The sequence below is a fragment of the Merops nubicus genome, unplaced genomic scaffold (genome assembly GCF_000691845.1).
Source record: "Merops nubicus isolate BGI_N331 unplaced genomic scaffold, ASM69184v1 scaffold40649, whole genome shotgun sequence".
NCBI lineage: Eukaryota > Metazoa > Chordata > Aves > Coraciiformes > Meropidae > Merops > Merops nubicus.
Genome location: NW_008633842.1, coordinates 6,543 through 23,382, shown reverse-complemented (window position 1 = coordinate 23,382; position 16,840 = coordinate 6,543). Strand labels below are relative to the sequence as shown.

General features: G+C 47.7%; 1 protein-coding gene across 1 annotated transcript in view; it reads right to left on the bottom strand.

Moving 5' to 3' along the window:
- Window positions 1–16,840, bottom strand: part of BCOR (BCL6 corepressor) — a 38,259-nt gene that overhangs the window by 17,250 nt on the left and 4,169 nt on the right. Inside the window, exons 4-8 of the mRNA XM_008948380.1 lie at window positions 15,540–16,832; window positions 14,798–14,851; window positions 14,175–14,358; window positions 5,881–6,162; window positions 5,144–5,497 (exon numbers count right to left, since the gene is read on the bottom strand). Coding sequence (XP_008946628.1) covers window positions 5,144–5,497; window positions 5,881–6,162; window positions 14,175–14,358; window positions 14,798–14,851; window positions 15,540–16,832 — 2,167 coding nt within the window. The remainder of the gene's footprint in view (window positions 1–5,143; window positions 5,498–5,880; window positions 6,163–14,174; window positions 14,359–14,797; window positions 14,852–15,539; window positions 16,833–16,840) is intronic.

Sequence of the window (16,840 nt, the reverse complement as noted above, 5' to 3'; positions counted from 1 at the left end):
GCCCGACCCACCCCCCTGCCGCCACGGGCAGAGCAGGAAGCCGCCACCGCACCGCCTCGCTGCAGAAAATCTCACCTCCTTACCTGGAACTCATTTATCTGAAGGGGAACCAACTCCTCCAGCAGCCTGGGCCCGGCTGGGCTTGTCGACCTTTGGCCAAGTGTGGTGGCAGGGAAGGCGCATGGATGGCAGGGGAGGAGGGGAACCAAGAGAGGCAGGAGTGTGGATGGGGTCCCGATGGGACAGCACGACGGGGAATGTTGAGCTTAGCCATAAGACAGCAGTAAGATGGGAAACGTCTCCTTGGCAACATTTTTACTTCAAAACCAAACCAGGAGAAGAAAGGCTACTCAAGGAGCCATCCCTACAGATGCCCTGTGCGAACAGTCTACCAAAAAGTGCAGGGTTTTCTCAGGAAAAGTAACCAGCTGTGTTCTGCTGAGGACTCTGTCCACAAGTGAGTCTTTCTGTGAGACCAGAAAGCCCTGGGACATTGAGGAACGAAGGCCAGTGCTCTGCCACCCATGGCAGGATACCAGCAGGGCAGGGTTTTCTCCGGGGGTTAGCTCTAGTAAGCTGGATCCCACAATCTGGGCCACATGCAAAACGCATGGTTACTTTCTCCACCCCACCCCCCTTCTTTACAGCAGAAGCAGGTTTACAACAAAACAAGGACAGGAAAGTTGACTTTTTTTGACAGAAAAATTAAAGGTTGCTGGAAAGGAAGGGACACTTCAGCCAAACAATACCACACCACGGAGGGAGGGTGCAGAAAAACCCTGAGCACTTGAAAGAGGCTCCTTTGCTCTGAGAAGTCTGTGAAGTGATGCTACTTTCAGAACAGAAGAGATAGCAGGAGCAAATAAGGCAGCTGCTCAGAGAAAAGAGATCTTTATTTAAAAAGACTCGATCCAGAGTCAGTCCATAGAAAAGAAAAGAAAATCTAGAATCCTCTTGGTGGGCAGCTTCACACTTTTGTCTTCCTTTAAATAGATCTGTGAAAGCAACTTGCAGAAGGCTTTCTAGATTAAAGATGAAAACAGAAATCCCTTAGTTCTTTCAAGCAGCTTTCTACAAAAAGATGCGTACCGCAGCTTGCCAAGCAGATGTCAGGGAATTTACAGGACACACGATATGCAGACTGTTCAGCAAAAATCCAGTAAGATTTTTAGGCTTTGCAGTCCTGAAGGAAGGCATCTAGTCGTAAGCTGAGCCTACATAAACTGAGCCTACAGATGCAAGGCTGTCTTTCCAACCCTGCAGACAACATGAACTAAGGAGTGTTTAATTCTTCTGTTCCAAACTAACCGAACTGGAGTAGCATCTGAAAATCTCAATTCCAGTACAGAAATATCATGATTATCTACTTAAGCATTTACTAAAAAAAACTGCAAGGATGGAAACCAGCAGTGATGAGATCTGGTGAGTGCAAAGGGAAGCAAGAAACTGCTGCATGTAGAAAAACTAGAATAGAAATTAAAAAAAACCTCACAGGTCTGGAGAAGGACAGAAATACCGAGAGGATGGATGAAAAACACACAGGAAGGGAGGCCTATCTCAAAGAACTGCAGGCTTTCCCATGCAGGGATGCCAAGGCATTAAAAGCAGAAGTTTAATCACCACAAAAAATGTGTGCTCCAGCCTGCAAGTTCCACATAAACTCTGTGCTCCACTTTGACCCTCCACAGCGATCACAGCAGGCACCAGGCTAACCGAGCACCACAGCCAAGAGGTTGAGAGTAGCAATGCTATGCCTAGGAGCTTTGGGATCAATAACATTGCAAAGAAGCCAGTGCTATGCAGAAAAAGCCAAGCATCTGCCTGGGAAATGCAAGAAACATGGGCAGAAAAAAGGCAAGAGATTAATCCTGGAATCCTACCCCATCTTTCTGACATACTTGAAGGCAGAAGGAAAAGAAGAGTGGGCAGGAATATCCCCAAATATCAATTAAAACAAAAGCAAAAACCTAAACCAAAACCCCCAAAAAACCCAGGCCTGATGTGGGTTGTGGCGAGTTTGACTCAAGAGCAGGACCTGCCTCCCTTCCAACAGGAGCAGGCGACAGAGAGGTCCACACGGCAAAGCAGCTGCTGTCGCGTCAGCTGAATGCTCACTTCCCCAGCTCCCACCCGGCAGCTGCCTCCTCCCACCTGCCCCCGAAAGCCAGTGGCTGCTGCACTGCCAGCAACCCAAGGTGGCTCTGAGGGACAGGCAGTGGCTTTCCCGGTGGGCAAGAACCTCCTGGCTCTTTTGCTTGAGGTTTTTGTTTCCATGCTGCCTGGGTTTTCTCCTTGAGCTCGGCGAGTGGCTGCAGCTCCCCAGGGCACTGTCAGATGAGCTAGCTACCAAACCAATGGCAGCGCTGGGAGGTTATTGCTCTAGCTGGGACCCCAGCAGAAACCATGACTCCCACATTGGCCACAGGTCTGGACAAGTGGCATGATGCCCTGAGGTTGCAGGCATCTCCACACTCACAGACCTGCTGTGCCCCAGAGAGCCAGCACAGGCAATGTCACCTCATGAGCAGCATGAGGCAGGGCCTTGAAATTATTTCAGGCTAGCCACATCCCCGCTCTTGTGGTTCTGACCCACAAGTGAGGCTGCAAGGAGGGGACAGCCAAAAAGTCACTGGGGGAGCATTTCCAGTGGCCACCGCTTGGTCACCCAGCCAGCAGGCACTGACTGGGTGACAAAGAGGTGACAGACCAGTGGCAGCCTGCAGTGCAACAGATGACTCCCCCCACACTAAAATCCTGGGTTGAACACACTGGGGCAACAAGCCCAGAAGTCAGCACTGTCCATCTTCCCAGAGATTTGCTGGCAAAGGCAGCAAATCGTTCTGCTGCTAGACTAAGTCTTCAGGAGCACAGGGGCCAACCTCGATGCCCTGCTACAGCCTGCTTCTGGGGAGACAACCAGCTTCCCAGCAGCAGAGACTGCCGTGTTCCCAGGCAGCACTTGGGCACTGGAAACAGTTGTTCCCAGCCCCAGAGGAAAAAAAAGCTGCAAGCAACAGGGTAGTATTCACAGTATCTGCTTGCTTAAGTGAAGTTTGAGGACTAGTGCTGGGCAAGACAAGCTGCAAGTTTCCATCCTCACGCAACCGTCACACAGAAGATGCTCTGTTGCACAATGGGGAAAAACATCCTCATCCTAGTGAACTAACAAAAAGAGATTCAAAGGTTTACACTTCAACACGGCTGGAAAAGCATAAGCAAAGTGATCTGAACAATCTCCAGTGCCTCTGCACAATGAATAGCGAGGCATAATTTAATCAAGTTTATGGTTTTATAGCAGCTTCCAATCCCAAGAGATTTTTCATAGCCATGGGGCGACTGAATCTGAATGCCTTTGGGAACAGTGCATAAATCGGGAGCCACCTTTTTTTTTCCTTACCCGAGATCACGTTAAAGAAGCCTGTCACTGCCAGGGGAGGCACTGCAGGTGAAAGCTGGAGCATCCTTACGCAATGTAGCTTCTTGTTAGTGACCCTCGTTTAATCTCTACAAGGTATCTCTTTCTGAAAGTACAAAGGGGAGCAGGTGACAGGCAGGGATGTCTGAGATGATACTATGCTCGCCAAGGCAGCACATAAAGCAAGGGAGTAAGAGTCAAAGCTCAAACTAAGTTTTGATCTCCTGCTCCATGAATCCCTTTGGAGAACCTTCCCCATCCCATCAAAGTTTGGGGATTTCTGCCTTCAGATAATCCTACTAAGGGGAAAGATGGGTGAGGAGCTTTAGGATAGAAGGGAAGCCGAGACTTTTGCCTGTGATCATTTCAGAGATGCTACCCAGGAAAACTTTCATTGGTGCAGGGGGATCTGCACTCAGTCGTTCCCACAGCATGGGACAATAGGATCCACTCTCCTCGTGCTTCTCTCTTTTGAGGGGATCTCAGCTCCACTACAGGCTAGGCCAGCTGGAGGGTGAATGTTTTTCACCAGTCTGATGAAGCTCCCAAGTCTGTGAAGAAGGAAGGAGCCCAAACATCCAATCTGGAGTTCCCCCTCCCAGAACCAGCCTTTCCTCAAAAGCAGGCAGAAGACTTGGATGGAGAAGAGGAGAGGAAGGAAGAAAAGTATTTGCAAGCTTTTACCTAAAAAGCCAAGAGGAGACAAGTGCTCCCTGCCGTGACCAGTGGAGGCATGGATTCATGACAAGGTGAGAGGGACACACAAGAGGGGTCGACCACATGAGCTGTGTGCTGCCATTCCCCGCTCGGCCTCCAACCAAGCTACAGCAGCAAACGTCACAAGGAAGGGGAAAAGCAGCATAGCAAACAACGTGCCATGGGATGAGGACAAGTGGGAATAGGTCAGTCACTTGTCTGTCCAAAGGACAATTTGAAAGATTGCCTCCACAGGATCTCCCCCAGGATAGGGAACGAGCAGAAAAGGCAGAGAGGGTGAGGAAAAAGGAGAAGTGGAGTGAGGGCAAGCAGCCAGAAACAAGCCAAGTAAAGCTGATGTGCTTTGAGGAAGCAGCCCCTTAGGAGAGAGCAGCTGGGAAGATCTCTGCCAAGCAACAAGGGAGTGAGGCCACAGGGATTTACAGGATATGCCCGTCACAAACCAGCAAGGCATTCTCTGGAGGAGGAGAATGATCTTTGCTCGAGCATATGCCCTGGGAAAGGCAGGGAAACCCAGCAGTGCTGAGGGTGCTGGAGGCGTTGGGTTCCCAAAATCAAGAGCTGCTAGCTGTGCTGCTGCTGTTTCAGAGGGTCACAGCCCCTCAAATCCTATGCGTGGTGAAATGCTCTTACACCAACGAGCAGCCTGTTTGCTCCCTCCCTCACCCAGAAGCATGCCCACATGGTTTCCCCCTCCACCCAACACTCCTCTACAGACATAAACTTCACCTTCACGTTATCTACAAAAGAGAATTTAAGCCAAAACACACACACACACACACACACAAACAGTTACACACACATACACAAACACATTTTCTTGCCTGCCAAATATCAGCTACAGTGCAATTCTTAAAGAGGAGATGTTAGTCCTTACACAAATGGACATCTACAGAAATATATGTAATTTAAAAAGAAAAAAAAATCTCTCGACAATTCCTTAACACCGGTGGCAGCATGCGTCACTGTAAATGCTAAAGCCGTCTGGTTTCCCTAGTAGTCTCTGCATACCTTGTTCATTGTCACTTGTTTTGAGGGACTCTTCAGACCAACTTCTATTGCTTTTGGCCTCTGACCTTTTCTTGGTGTGCCTTTCTTCTGTGAAGTCTTTGACCTTTGCAGTGGCCTCTGGCTGAACAGCCTCAGCTAAATCTTTCCTGCTTTGCCGGCCCAACTTGCCGGACGGGGATCTCTCTGGTGACACCTGCTGCTCCCATAGTTCCCTAAGATGCTGCAGGTGACGCTGCTTTTTGGGATGGAGCCCTGTTAATTCAATGCACACCTTCAGGTTGGTCACCTCATTACAACTGGGCTCTTCTAAGTGGTTAGAGGAACTGTTTGTCATTTCCCTCTCAGGCCAGTCATCTAATGGAAAAATAACTAAAAATTAATCAAAAAGCCCCCTCAACTTAAAACAAAAGCTACATTTCACTTTCGGGGCATATAGTCTCAGCTTTACCACCACACTATGCATTTTAAAGGTTCGCTCATTAAGGGTTACATGCACTACAGTAACTTGCACTGCTGTGGCTACAGTGTCCAATAACTAGTGCTTTACCCTTATATAGCACGTTTTTTTATATATACATATATATATACACATATATACACATATATATAATTTTAAGTGAAATGACAGTGCTCACATTAGTAACTATAAAGTTCAAAAATGGAAACACATTAAGCCAAAGGGACGTTCCTTTCACAAGACATTCCTTCAGAGAAACCAAAGCAAAATACTGTCTTACCTTTGGAGTTCTTCTTCTTTTTTGCTTTTGATATAAGTTCATCCTGCAGTTCATCCACAAAGTTTTCATTTTGGCTCCCATCATTTTGTACTCTCTCACCAGAGTGTTTACGCTTCCTGTCCAGACGTGGACATGGATATTGGCCAATATCTTCTGTTGGCTGTTCTTCCTCTTTTTCATATATAGAATGTCTCTCTAAATAACATTTCTCATTTGAGAGATCTTTTTCCTCTGGAGTATCAAGGAAGTGACCTTGGTTGTTTTCTGTACTAGTAAAGTTACCTAAAAGTAAAAAAAACCAAACACACACCACAAGACCTAATAAATACAAAATAATTAACTGTAAGAAAACTATGCTCTCTGATCTCTTCAGTGTTATCTCCATCACGACTTAAGGCTCATGAGGCATGCACAAAAACACAAAATCCTACTTCAGAACAAGTCTCTTCTGCTTAGCCTAAGGTAAAAGTTTTCTCAGCAGTTAAGTACAATGCACACACCTCAGCATGATACTTTGCGTTGGTTTTACATCAATTTAAGTATAACATTCACAATACTTATAACCACAGAAACATCACAACCTGCTTTTTTAAATAAAGAAACATCTTTAGATAATGAAGGCACAGGCCCTTTTCAGAAAGCAACCTCACCCCCCAAAAACATGGTCAGTAATAACACAAGCTCCACTTTGCAATGACTTTGTTTTCAAAAATACCTTCCGATGATAATGAAGTGCAAGTCTTTTGCTAATTCCTAATCCTTCCCTAACTTCTCACATCAAACTGCAGAGTCTGACTTAAAAGCATTCGTCCCTTCTTCTGGAGATATAAATGGGATACAGAGCACGCACACATGTACATGGGAATACGACTAAGAATAGCTGTGATATTTTGCAAAAAGCAGTACTTGAATCCAAGGTTATAAAAAGGCTTCCACACTTCAAGTAACCAGCCAGTTGCTGCACGTCACATGATCTTTGTCACCTCCTTTTAAAAAACACCTCACTTCTGTCACGGAGGGTTTCCAGCAGCAGCAAGCAGGTGAGCTTTGAAAAGCTCACTAGAAACTAGTCTGACAAATTATCCACAAAAACACCCACCTTGCCATGCTTGCCCTAACTTCAGCTTCCCCTCTCCAATACCATTCCCCCAAATTTATTGACAGTTTAAGCAATTTTAAATGGATGCTTGACTTAAAATGACTCTTAAACATCATCTTGAGTAGGTTTTCTTTCTTGGGTTTAACCAGACCAGCTGAGGCAGACACGCAGTACAGACTGTAATGTGGTTAATCAGCTTCCTATTTACAATTCTCACAAACAACTTGGTTTTCCCACGCATTTCAGCCCTCCTGGCTGGCCAATACTCTTTCTGCACGTCTGCTGCTGTTTGGCAAACTCTCTGCATGCTCCATCCTAGTTCCCCACAGCTCACTGTCCCTTTTCCTCTTCCTTCTCCTTGCCCTTCCTCCTTCTCAACCTTCCTTTCCCTCAAATAAATCTGGTGGTTTCCTACTTGGACTCCTGACAGCTCCCCTTCCCTTTCCTTGACTCCCCCTCCTGCCACCTTACTCAGCCTCCTCCCTCATACAGCCTGCCCTTCAGCTTCTGCTCTTCCCCACTGCCAGGGCAGATGTTGTTCCTCTGCAGCTCTCTCTCCCCTCCTGGCCCCTCCAAGACCCACCACACCAGCATCCAGCTACTGGCAGCCCCTGGACGCAGAACAGCTCTATCCCACCTCATCTTGAGAACACCTTCCTACAGCTGTTCCAGAAGCCAACGTCTTCTGGTTTCACAACCATCCTTGAAATACTTGTCAGCAATGGAAGGCTGAGGGGGAAAAGAAAAAAAAAACTCCTCGGATGACATTTTTCTTCACCACAATTTGGAAACGGCTCCAAGTAGCACCTAGGGCTCTGGAGATGTTTGCAGGCACCCGAGACATCCCAGCGTCATTTTCACACTGCTTGGGAAACTGCCTGCAGAGCTGCTTTATAAAACAGCAGAAGATATTTGGCCAAGAAAAATCAAAACAAAAGCTGACTTTTTCCAGGCGAGCAGGACACTTGAGCCATTCTGCTGTTTGGCGATGCTCCTCTCCACGAGGCCGTCTGGCCAACACCTGCTCCCTTCAAGACTTTAAAACGCAGTTTGTCACACTTCTTCCAGCCAGCAGTGCAGACACGTTCCAGAAAACAGGCATCTCAGCTCACTATGACTACGCCTCTAAATTGCCAATGTCTCCCAGAATCAGAATGAATCTGGCAACACCCTGTGCTTGCACATCTGACAGGAAGATGCTACCCAACAGCTGTATAACCACACCAACAGCACTGGCAGTCCCATTCCTCACAGCATACAAGTAGCTGGACCAGCCACATTTTAAGTATCACTTCAGAAATGCTTCTATCGAATTTAATTTTATGTATTTAATGCAATCTGCTGTTTTCCCCCTTTCACAAGGAAATACTACACTTACATGCCCAGTTTCCCCAAACAGACCAGATAAAGGCACTCTCTGCCACACTCCTGCTGTTTGTAGCCTTCATGTCAGCAGCAGAACCAGCAGATACACACCACAGCTCACACCATGAGACTGCTGCATCAGGACAGCTTTCCTGCTCCTAACACTGTGTGGCCTGATAAAAGGCAAGCTCATCCTGACCAATTCCCAGAGAAGCCTTCTCAGGGTCAGAGGAAGTAGCAGGCGGTAAGGGCAGGCGTTTGGTGGTCTTAATCTTTAGGGCTTGCAGGAAACGGCAAGCTAATTCCAGCCTGCCAGCACCGACAGCGACCCGCCGCAGATTAATTCCTTCTCTATCTGCAAGAGGACTTGGCACAGAGATGCTGAGCGCCGCTCACTCAGACCGTCTGTGCTACAAAATAAAAAGAGGGGAGAGACGTTTGCTGTAACCTCGCTAGCAGCTCGTCACTGTGATGCTTCTCCAGGGCTCCACGTGCTGAGGAGAACAGCACACACCTACTGAAGTTTATCCAAAAAGCTCTCGCTGTCAGCGGCCCTGCGACACCTTCGTGGCTGCTCTCCAGTCACATCCCAGGGGGTCCCCTCAGGCGACCAGGGCTACGTCTCCTTGGCCGCCATGCCAGAAATCCCTCTCGAGAACTGCTGGCTGCACTCACGCCTGTGAAATGCATCCTGCTAGGTGCAGCTAAGACCATTAGAGGAGCGAAAACTCCGCATGTTAATCCGGGTTGTGTAATCATCCTGCATCGACACGGGAGGACGGCGATGGCGAAGCCAGGGAGTCGTGTGGGACACAGCCTTGCTTATCTGCCCCGCCTACAATGCTCCCTGCCTCTCCTACAGGCGGATTTTCACCGCGAGGGAACAAAGGTCAGTCGCTGTTCAGGACACGGCATAACCCACAGGCTGACAGGCTCCCTACGCCGTCTGCACGGACACGTTGCAGGCCCAGAGGTTTTTCCCCTAGGCACAGCGGTGACCACCTCACGGAGCACAGGCTCTATTAATATTTTACCACCAGATTCCACTCTGTCCTCAAACTGTTTTGCAAGCAACCCAGATCAGACACAATGTCTCCCCAATTTAAGATATAAATGTCAATATGAGGCACAGCAACATAAGCATATCGTGCATGCCCAACAAGGACAAGGAGAATTTATTTGCTTTTGATCCCCCCCGCCATGTATCTACAACATCCTTTTCTCTGCCCGAGGAAGAAAACAACAATAAAATACTTGGGAGTCCTCATATCATCATTATTCAAACAGTGACGAGGTAGCCAGAATCACAGGATAAATGCTGAGTTCTCATAGCAACACACCTCTATGAGTAAGGAGATTACGCTCCTAAACATGTTCTTTCCTCAAGCCTCCAGCATTTGCCAGTCTCACACCACCTATGAGAACCAGCACCAACAACTGAAACTGTTTCTCACTGTCCTACCCAACTAGAAACAGGGAAGAATTAAGATGCTTCCTCTCACATAGTTTCTGCCTGAAGCAATACCTCTTTAGGGCACGGGTTACAACCTCACGAGAAACAGTTACACGCACACACAAACCTGCTACCAAAAAAACTTTCCTTCATTTTTCCATCTTCCTGCTGCTGTCAGCTGCTTGAGACCAGGCCCTCCCATGCGATGCAAACAAGGAAACACACCTTAGTGTTTAAGCTGCAATACTTTTGTTCAAATAACATTGCAGCTAAAACCAGCTTTTCCTCTCCCCTGGAGCAACCTCTCATTGTGTTCACTTATGGAAGGCACACTTGATTCATCCAAGGATGGTAATGACTATCCAAATGCTAAAACTCAGTATTCAGCATGGAGATCACAAGAATTGTAAAAAATTCCGTAAGTCACCTTCAGCATCCAAATCTGAGAATCCTGTGGGGCAGAGGGAACACCGCTGATTTCATTTTTCCCTCCAAGTACCTCTCCCTGGGAGCTTTCCACGTTTGTTTTCTTCCGCCCAAACCTACTGCAACCGACATTCTCCCAGGACAGACTTTAGCTTTTTTTCTTTTGTTTTTGCACTATGTCCCATGGCAGGAAGGTAATAACTGACCAGGGCAAAGGACATGTTTACCGTCTCTATCTTTCATTTGTTCAGGTATACAGGCAGCCCAGAGAGAAAAGAAAAGCAGGGAATTACCATACAAAGGGACACCAGCACCTCGCTCTGATGCTGAAGACCAGCTCTAAAGGCTTTGGCACATTACACCGTTTACTTCAGGCAGAGGAATTGCATTAACTTTTTCCCCATGACCTTAAAGATGAGCCTTAAGATCAGGCTTTTAACATACCAGTTTTTACTTTTGACAGCTAAGGCTTAAATGGGCAGTGTCTTCCTCCTAGAAAATTTGATAAACAGGTAAAATCACACTCCCTGATCAAGAAATTCACAGCTTGTAGAATTTATTTAATCTTTCACACTTGTGTATGATTTCCAATACCACTAGAAGAGCTTTGTTATGAACCAACATGCGATCATCACATGCCCGTATTGATGTGTGTGTCCATGCCAATAGCCTAAATCACTTGATCTCTGAACAATCCTATGACTCATGACATATGCATCCCATAATTTATCACGTTTGTGCTATGGAAATGCACTGGAGCCGCATCGCCTCAGCAACATTTACAAGTCACCTTGGCAACAAAGCAGCTTCACCACTGCTCTCAGAATGCCTGGCAAAACCTAAATGAGATGGGAGAGAAGTAAACCACTTCTACTTTACTCCTTGGCTTTAATTGCTCATTAATTAGCTAACACAGCTATCTCCCTTAAATCAGCTCTTTTTATGGGAAAAAAAAAGAAAATAAAATAAAAAAACCGCACCTTTTACACCCTTCTCCAGAAGGCACACGGAAGCTTAAGAAGACTCTCAGTACAGGAAAGCCATGCATCGCCAAGTCAAAGGAAAAGTTTTAAAGAATTGGATGTTGTGCCTTCGTTAGCTTCCAAAAAAGTAAGTCCCAGGGCAAGCTAAAAAAAACGTAGTTTCCATCCCATCGGGTGCCTCTGTAAGCATCACCGGCCTGTTTTATTTAGCCTGTTGTTGTTGTTGTCATCGCACTGGTAGATTTAGAGGAGCCGAGGGGACGAGCAGGTGGCAGGGCCCCAGTCAGCTCCTGTGCTCCATGCCAGGCACGGCCGCAGCCTCGCCGAGGCAGCAGCGGAGGAGCCCTGTCCCACAAGCCGGCCCCGTGCCACAGGCACAGCCTCAGCTGTAGTTTTCCTCTGCCCCGCCAGCGCCGAGGCCAGGCAGGTGAAGCGCTCGCAGTGGGGGTCGTGCCTAACAGCTGGCCGGATTTGCTCCTGAATTCCTCACTCACCCAGGAGAAGGCAGGCCGCTGTGCTTTCAGCCAACGCCAGACAATACGTAAGGTGAGGTGAAACATGTTTCAAGCCGCAAGCGATCTTGCGGGAGGCAGAAAGGAAAACGGCAGAGGCTGAAAACCATCGGCTAGTTCCCGTTCAAGAGCTTTAAAGCCAAACGCACCAACAGCATGGTTAAAAACTGGAGGGAAAGGGAAGGAAGGAGATAAGTAGCCCTGGCCCTCACTGGTGACAAATGAAGGGGAGAAGCAGGCAGAGGACATCACCCCTTTGCCAGTCACTCAGCGAGAGATGCATCAAGACCATTGGTGGCTCAAGCCCCACCGGACCCCAAGCCACTACACATTCAAGAAGTGTGAAACTGATTTATCAGCTGCTACCCCAAGGGGCAGGCAGTGAACCATCATGATAAAAAACTTTTACCGAGACCTGTACCTCTACCAGTAAGTATCTGCTGCTGCACAGGTGAGCATACAGAAGAGGAGCTCCCTCAGCAGAACAAATCTGCGCTTTTAGCAGTTTAGACAATTGGCCAAACTCTGAAATAGCCTATTAAGTCAGAGCTAATTAGTAGTGGAGAGGGACGATCTAACATAAGACTGAACATACTTTCGCTGCTTCAGACAGTTATTTAATAGTCTCAAACACATTTTAGCCAATAGATTCAAGTGCCAGAGACCTCACTGAATGATGAATTTAAGGACACACTATATCATCAGCCTTCTGCAAGGACAGGAAAGGGGGTGTTTCAGCAAATAACAGAGCTCTAATGCTCTTCTGCTCTTCCTCCCCACACACGCCCCCCCCGGTGCAGCATGCCCCACACCCGCAAGCAGGTTCTCCCGCCCTCCTTTCCTTGTACCCATCACTGACCTCAAAGACTACTGTCCCGCTCTCCCCTACCAGACCCATCCTGCCTTGCACCCAGCACAAAGTGGCAGGGCTCTGCTGCTGCTGCTGCCAGCACTCTTCACACCTTCCAGCACACCCAGGGTGGGATTTAACAAAAGACATCACCAGGGCACCCTGTGCCCTCTGAGGCGCAAGGGAGGCTGCAAGGGAGAGAGTCTGGGTGGCAGCCTGCCAAGCTCTTAGCTTTAGCAGGGTGAGTGCAAAGGCAGCAGTGCCTTCCTCCCTGAAGCTGCCTCCATATAGCCTGGAGGAGGGAAAGCCCGCTCAGCTTGCAGAGGCTCAGCCTGCTTCTCCCCATCCGAGTACCTTCTCTGCTTCCACAATTAAAACTTCCTCTTGCTACTTCGCCAGGTAGATTTCTATTGAGGCTGTTATTTCAGTGAGAGCAATACCAAAGTAACTTGATTTAGGTGAGTAACCGAGCAAGTACGATTGACCAGCATGCTCTCTGCCAAAAGCATTAACCAAAGACCAGAACGATAATTCAAAGTTATTAAATTGCCTGAATGAAATTTTCTACTAGCCCTAGTCATGAATCTCCACCTCAGAAGAGCACACTTAACCACTGGGTTACACAACGCACGTGCATGCGCGCGCACACACCACACAGTCTGCAGTGTTTCTTCTTGTTTTGCAATACTTTTAGCAAAGATTTTTTTTCCTCCTAGGTTGTTAAAAACAAAGGACCAGCAGGAGGAACTGATCCATCCCTTAATTAAATAGGTAAAACAAAAACAAAATAATTGATGGAAGCCATGTGCTTACCAAGAGTTCAAAAAAAAGAAAAATTTTCTTGCATACAGTAAAATAATCCCCAATACCATTTATTTACTTATCTTTAAGTTTATCTTACTTTAGGACAATGTTGTTAGCAGCTTTTTCCATCATCCTCTGACACCTTGCCACAGCCTAGAAGGTGCAGCCAGGCCCACAGGGAATTTCACAGCCTCCCGCTTGCCCACGCAGACCTGTGCCAGCCAGCCCCATGCACGCTGACAGCCACTGCAGCAAGAAGTCACCCAGGCAAACCAGCTTCTCATTGCCTGGAGTGTTATGGACAGTTTTTATGGATAAGCCAACTGGGAGATCATGTCCTTTCCCGCTCCCCGTCACCCTTTTGTCCTCCATCCTTGCTTTGCCTGAAAGCTGCGACACTGGCACCTCCCAGCACTACAGCAACTTCAGAAAGCTGAACCCTTGCCTCTCTCTCTTCTCCTACCTCCTTTCTGCATTGAAAATATAACCTTGGACCTTCGCTTTCACTGTTTGATGTGGTACCCCGTGAAATAAAAGGATGATCTCTTTAAGACAGTAACTTGGGTGACAGTTAGCTATCCCCTGAAAAGCAGGCACAGTTTTAACCAGTAACTTGCAGATGCCAAAACAAGCACAGAGAGCACCAGCCGCAGCAGCTCTGTACCTGCAGAGGCTGAAGTCAGTGACTTTAGCCTGCAATGCTGCAAGAACACGAAGATCACGCTGCCCATGCAGCTTTGCTGCAAGCTGCTGCAGCACAGAGACACAGACACGCTTCAGAAAGCCATCTAAATTTGCTTACATCTGTCATTGTCATTTTGGTCAGCAATGGCATCTTCCAGAGCGACAGACTTTGGCTTCTTTTCACTGTTTCCTTTCAAGTTTTCCCAGTCTGCCTGGCTGAATCTGCAGACCTCTGAGTCTTTGGTAGCTGTTTGGCCTTCTCTCTCTTTCATCTCCAACTCTGAGAAGCGCATCATTGCACGCTAGAAAGAGAATTGATATGAAAAAAAGAAGTCTTGCGATAAAAGCTACTTCATTTACCTTACCTTATATGAAAGCATTTCCAAGACAAATCTGCTCAAAACCAAGGTTTCAGATAGATAGCTAAGTAGGAGTTTAACACACCTGACTTGTTAAACAGTATTCTAGCTTCTATATGCAAATAACCACAGAATTCTTTCATATAGAAGTATATAAATATATAAAAGATATATATAAATGTATACTGTATATAAAACAAAAACATTCCATTTTGGAGGTAGTAAGAGACAAAAACAAAAAGGGGGGGGGGAAAAAACACAACACAAAATCGTACAATGAATAGACGACCATGGCCCACAAACTTCCCTTTGTGTATTTGGAAATGAAATTTAACTCAAAGGTTTATGTAAGAGTCTAGTAATAAAAATTTGAAGAACTGACCTCACAGTAAGCAGCAGGTAGACATAAAATACTGTCCTCTTGTAATCCTTCCATCTATGTAATTAAAATGGGCACTCAATGGATCATTTAGATAATTTCATCCATTTTTATAAGCATAAACTAATTCTTTTCTTAACAATGCAAAACAATTTGGCTTAACTCATCCCTTCATTAAAATACCTTAAGGATATTCCTACACAGTATCTGTCCTTCATCCCTCAGCATCAACCTCAATACCGCTCCTACTCTTCCCTACGCGCTGGCTTGGCGCAAACGTTGCCTGAGACCCGCTAATACATGGCTGCGACTCCTCTCCATCCAGCAGCACGTTTGGCATACTAATCACAACTTCTGGGCGCGCTTTTATCGCTGGCACTACAGGCCAGCTGAGAAATTACAGCCACCGCTAGCGCCAACGTAACATGCATGTCTCTCCAACTCCCCTCCGTAACTGCACAGTTCACACGTACATAACATTTTTATCAGCTCTTAGTAAAAGCCCTTTAAAGCTTACTAGCGTGCACACAGGTAAAAGCCATACAGAATGTTCTTCACATCGCCTCGCTCTCGCTAACAAACTTACTTTGCTACTTAAAACTGTTTCTGGCAAACATGCCCTAACAAAAAAAGTTCTCATTTCCCCACCTGTGTTGCTTCTCTCAACTTTTAATACTTGACTGCAACTCGCAACAGAGAAATCACGACAAAAAAGCGCGGCGGCCGTTGGCCCGCGCAGACTCACCTGCAACGCTCGCTGTTCCCGGCTCAGCTGGCTGGAGTCTGCGTACAGCTCCGTCGTCACGCACTTGAATCGATCGCCTACATAACCAGCAGAGTTTGCGATCCTCTTGGCTAACTTAGACGGCTTGGGTTTCAATATTTTGCCGTCAGCAGATTCTACGTCGTCGGCTCCGTCTTTGGTATAAGCCTGGCTGGCGTCGATGCTCGGCGGCGCAGTCCCCATGCAGAACGGCTTCGCGTCCTCCTGCACCTTGCCAAAAGCCAGAGTCGGAGCATCGCTCTCGTGAGCGCTTTCCAAGAAAGCAGGCGAAGGCTGGACCGTCACTCTCTCTTTAGGCTGGCTCACAGATAAATCGTCTTTCCTTAAGCCGAACACCGATGAACTCTGGGCTTGCTTGAAATTATAGGTTTCCTGAAGATCATTATTTCTTCCAAACTCCTCTCTCATTACAATAAAATCTCTGTGCTGCGACGCCTGTTCTACCTTGTGCTTTGTAGGGTCATTAGCCTGATTACTGCTTTCCACAGCAAAGCCGGCTTTCATCACATTCACTTCACTTTTAGACTCTTGCTCGTCTCGCAGAAGATCTGGGAAGAGGTGTTTGTCACTTTTGGCAGAGTTTTTACCGTGGCCAGAGCTCTGGTGCAATTTCACACTCTTGTCACCAGGTACTTCGAAATGCATCTTCCCACTATTCTCCAGGAGCTCCGGCAACCGGCCCCGTAGAGCTGGGTCCTCATAGCGGGACCTCTCGTGAGACCGCGACCTCCTTTCAGCCTTCTCCTCCTTATTTATCTCCAAAGCCGAATGCTGCAGCAGCATGGGGTGCACCATCCCCATCCCCAGCGCATCCTGGTAGGTCATGAACTCTCCCCGCCCTGCCGGCAGGCTGTAGGGGAGGCCGGGTTTGGGAGCTAGGTGGCCGGGGTAGAGGCTGCCGCTGGGCAGCAAGACGGGGTGCGGATACACGTGTCCTTTCCCATGAAGGGAGAGAGGGCTGATGGCTATCCCCTCTGGCACCGGGTACGGGAGGTAGCTCCTGGGGTAGGGCAGAGGTGGGGAGCGAAACGCCTCATTGGGTGGCAGGAAGATGGGGCTGGAGGCCAGGGCGGTCTCATTCGTCTTGAAGCTGGCTTCCTGGCTGCAGGATTTGGCCACCTTATTGCTGTGTTTCGCTGGGGCAGCGACAGGCTGCCCAACGTGCTGTATGACGGAGGCAGCGCTCTCTGCAGAGCTCCTGACCATCTTGGCGCAATCCACATTGGCATTGGGAGCTGGCGACGCAGATGCTGGCCGCCCCC